The sequence below is a fragment of the Synchiropus splendidus genome, chromosome 8 (genome assembly GCF_027744825.2).
Source record: "Synchiropus splendidus isolate RoL2022-P1 chromosome 8, RoL_Sspl_1.0, whole genome shotgun sequence".
NCBI lineage: Eukaryota > Metazoa > Chordata > Actinopteri > Syngnathiformes > Callionymidae > Synchiropus > Synchiropus splendidus.
Window position 1 is genome coordinate 7356491 of NC_071341.1, and position 2927 is coordinate 7359417.

At 44.6% G+C, this 2927-nt stretch overlaps 1 protein-coding gene across 1 annotated transcript; it reads left to right on the forward strand.

Annotated features, from left to right (window-relative positions):
- The first annotated feature begins 209 nt into the window (after positions 1 to 209).
- LOC128764098 (lysophosphatidic acid receptor 4-like) lies at positions 210 to 1257 on the forward strand. The gene has a single exon (XM_053873547.1). The coding sequence runs from the start codon at positions 210 to 212 to the stop codon at positions 1113 to 1115; it is 906 nt and encodes a 301-aa protein (XP_053729522.1). The 3' UTR covers positions 1116 to 1257.
- Positions 1258 to 2927: the final 1670 nt, after the last annotated feature.

The following is a 2927-nucleotide window of genomic DNA, read 5'->3' on the forward strand; positions in this document are numbered from 1 at the left end:
ATAGCTGCTCTAGATTTTTTTGTCTTCACTGACAGGATTTTGAGCTCAGAGATAAAACCCGGCTCTTTTGATAGGGCGTTTGATATGTTTCTTATTTCCTGTTAAGCAACACCGGTTTCCTGATTTCTCTTGAGTAAGTAGTGTATTAGCGTCATCATATCTTGATGCAGCTGAGCCACTGCTTTGTGAATTTCTCAGTCTGAGCAGCAATGGAGAACATGACCGGCAGCGAAGGGGACAAGGTGGAGCCGAAGCTGGCATACGCTATGGTTTTTGGGGGCATCCTCGTGCTGGGCATTCCTCTCAATGCTGTGTCCTTGTGGATTCTCTGGCGTCGTCACAGCCACAAATCCCCCAGTGCCGTCTTCATGGTCAACCTGGCGCTGTCGGACCTTCTCTTGGCCGTCTCACTGCCGCTGAATATCTGTTTTCACTCTGTGGGCATCTGGCCTGTCGGCAACCTGCCGTGCATCTGCGCCGTCGTGCTCTTTCGGAACAACATCCGCTCCAGCGCCGTCTTCATCACCCTCATCAGTGTGGATCGTCTGCTGGCCGTGGTTTTCCCTCTCAGGTCCCGACACTCCCGGACTGCAACCAATGCTTGGAAAGTTGTGGGACTCACCTGGATCTTACTATTCGCATTCAACATTCCCGAGGGCCTGAGCCTTCATTGGGACTCAGTCGGCTCTAATAAGACAATCTGTTCAAAGTTTGTTGATCATCATCGTCATCAATCTGTTGTGGACAATTTTCACCCCGTGTTCATCTTCCTCCTCTTTCTGGTCAACATTGTGTCGACAGTCTCAGTCATCCGGTCTCTATGCAGACGTCCAAAAGACTCTCCAGACATCAGCAACAAGGGGAGCATCATGCTCATCTTCCTCATGAACTTGATCGTGTTCAGCATTTGTTTCCTGCCACTCTCTGTGGCAGCATTCACCATGACCGCGTCCCAGATTCAGCCTCTATTGTGTCTGTCTGCGGTCAACTGCTGCCTGGACCCGCCTCTCTATTACTTCTCTATGGATAACTTCTGGAAGAAAAAGCCGGACGGAAGCGGCACCAGAGGGGAAGACGCCACCGAACTCAGAGGCACAACTGTTTGTGATCATTGACTGTTAACTGTCTATCTTTAGGAGGGCCATTTATGTAGGAACTGATCTGACATCGCCGGGCCCAAGTGACATCAGCTCCTTGTCAGTTCTGACGCTGTTCCACGTCAGGAACCGCCCCATTCTCACAGATGATTCTCACTTGACTTGATTTCTCTACTACAATTTGAACTGCCATAACAATAAACATGGCGTTGAAATCTCATGGCTGTGTGTTGTACAGTACCTGCAGCATTTCATACGGTTCTTCCTGTGGTTCCACCTTATGTTCCATTCACATACTTCCTTTAGGTTGTATTAACCAGTGCCACAACATATCTCTCTGCTACTGTTCTGCGCTGTCTTGATAATCCCAACAGCTCTATCATTCTTTCCCTCAACCAACCAGCCAACCAACTCAACGTGGCTCGCATGGCCCGAATTCAACATATGTTTCCTTTAGTTAAAAGTGAAATCATGCGCTCACATGCCAACTCAGAAAAACAAATTTATCTTCTCCCGTCTGGACTACTGCAACTTCCTCCTTACTGGCACCACCCAGTTTTTACCACGCCTCCAACTGGTTCAGAACTAAGCAGCCAGGCTTCCAACTGGTGCCATGTGCGGGCAACACATCACCCCAGTGTTAGCTTCACTGTTGTGTATCCAAGCACATTTCATGTCTGCATTCTGAAAAGCGAGGTCTCATGATGCAGTGTCTTCATTTTCAGAGCTCAGTAGACGGGACTTTTGGTTTAGAAATGGTGTGACGTTTCATTATAATGGTTGTTCAAATGCATAGATTTTAGGGCAGAGAGTGCCATCTAGTGGGGTGTGAAACCCATCACTAGTAATTTACATGATACAGTGAGGTAAGGGGTTCTTTAGTCTTCATAACCACATTAATTCAACATTATAATACTTCATAAGTTACCATACAAGCATCAACATTCATAACATCTTCAACAGCATAAAGTCTTAATAATGCATTGTGATGTTGTACGAATATAGCAATAAAGCATTATAGATGCGAGCAGAAGCGAATACATTTTTATGACTGTATAATCTCTGTTGCAAAACGGTAGAGCGCAGATATAATGGCTAATGTCAAAGTCTTGGCGTGTAAGGAAATGACCAGATAGCATCAGGTGTCATTGGCGTCAGATGTGTTCTGATCCTGTCGCTGACAAATATCACATGTATCAACATTTTTATTTCCCTCGAGACTTTCTCACTCTGAAGCTTTTTCTTGAACCTTTTGGCATCACAGCACTAATCATATTTTCACTAGTCTTCTGGTAGAAAATATTTACAGTGTGTGTCTACTTCCCTTACGAGAACACATATGAACCATTCATAAACAAATTGCTCGTTTTTTTACAGCTAATAATCAGTAAGTCAATATCATGAGTGAACTTTTCATCGCAAATATGCACAAGATACTGATAAGCACGAGTTTATAGTTTAATAAATATATAAGCTAAATTGCTACAGTTGATAACATTCACTTAAAAAGTATGAGCTGTTTGTGAGAAACATTTGAAAAAAACTGATTTGTAAATGGAGGAGACTCCTGACTGTAAGTTCATCAAGATCCTGGATGAATTTAGGAGACTGGACCTTCATTCCTTGAGGACTCCTCCTCCCACAGGAGATACCATGCTGGGTTAACGTCTGGCTGCACAGCACCAAAGTTACTTCTTTTGGCCGTCATGAGAGTGAAGTGACAGTGGTGCCAGTGAGACAAACAAGTCACCTGACACGCGTGATGAGCAACGTGGTAACATTTTGGTTGTTATGGAAGCAATTGCGGACCATATTTCAATTTTCAACCCA

Excerpts from the sequence above, each read along its gene's own strand:
- LOC128764098 (XM_053873547.1), top strand. The coding sequence starts at position 210 with ATGGAGAACATGACCGGCAGCGAAGGGGACAAGGTGGAGCCGAAGCTG.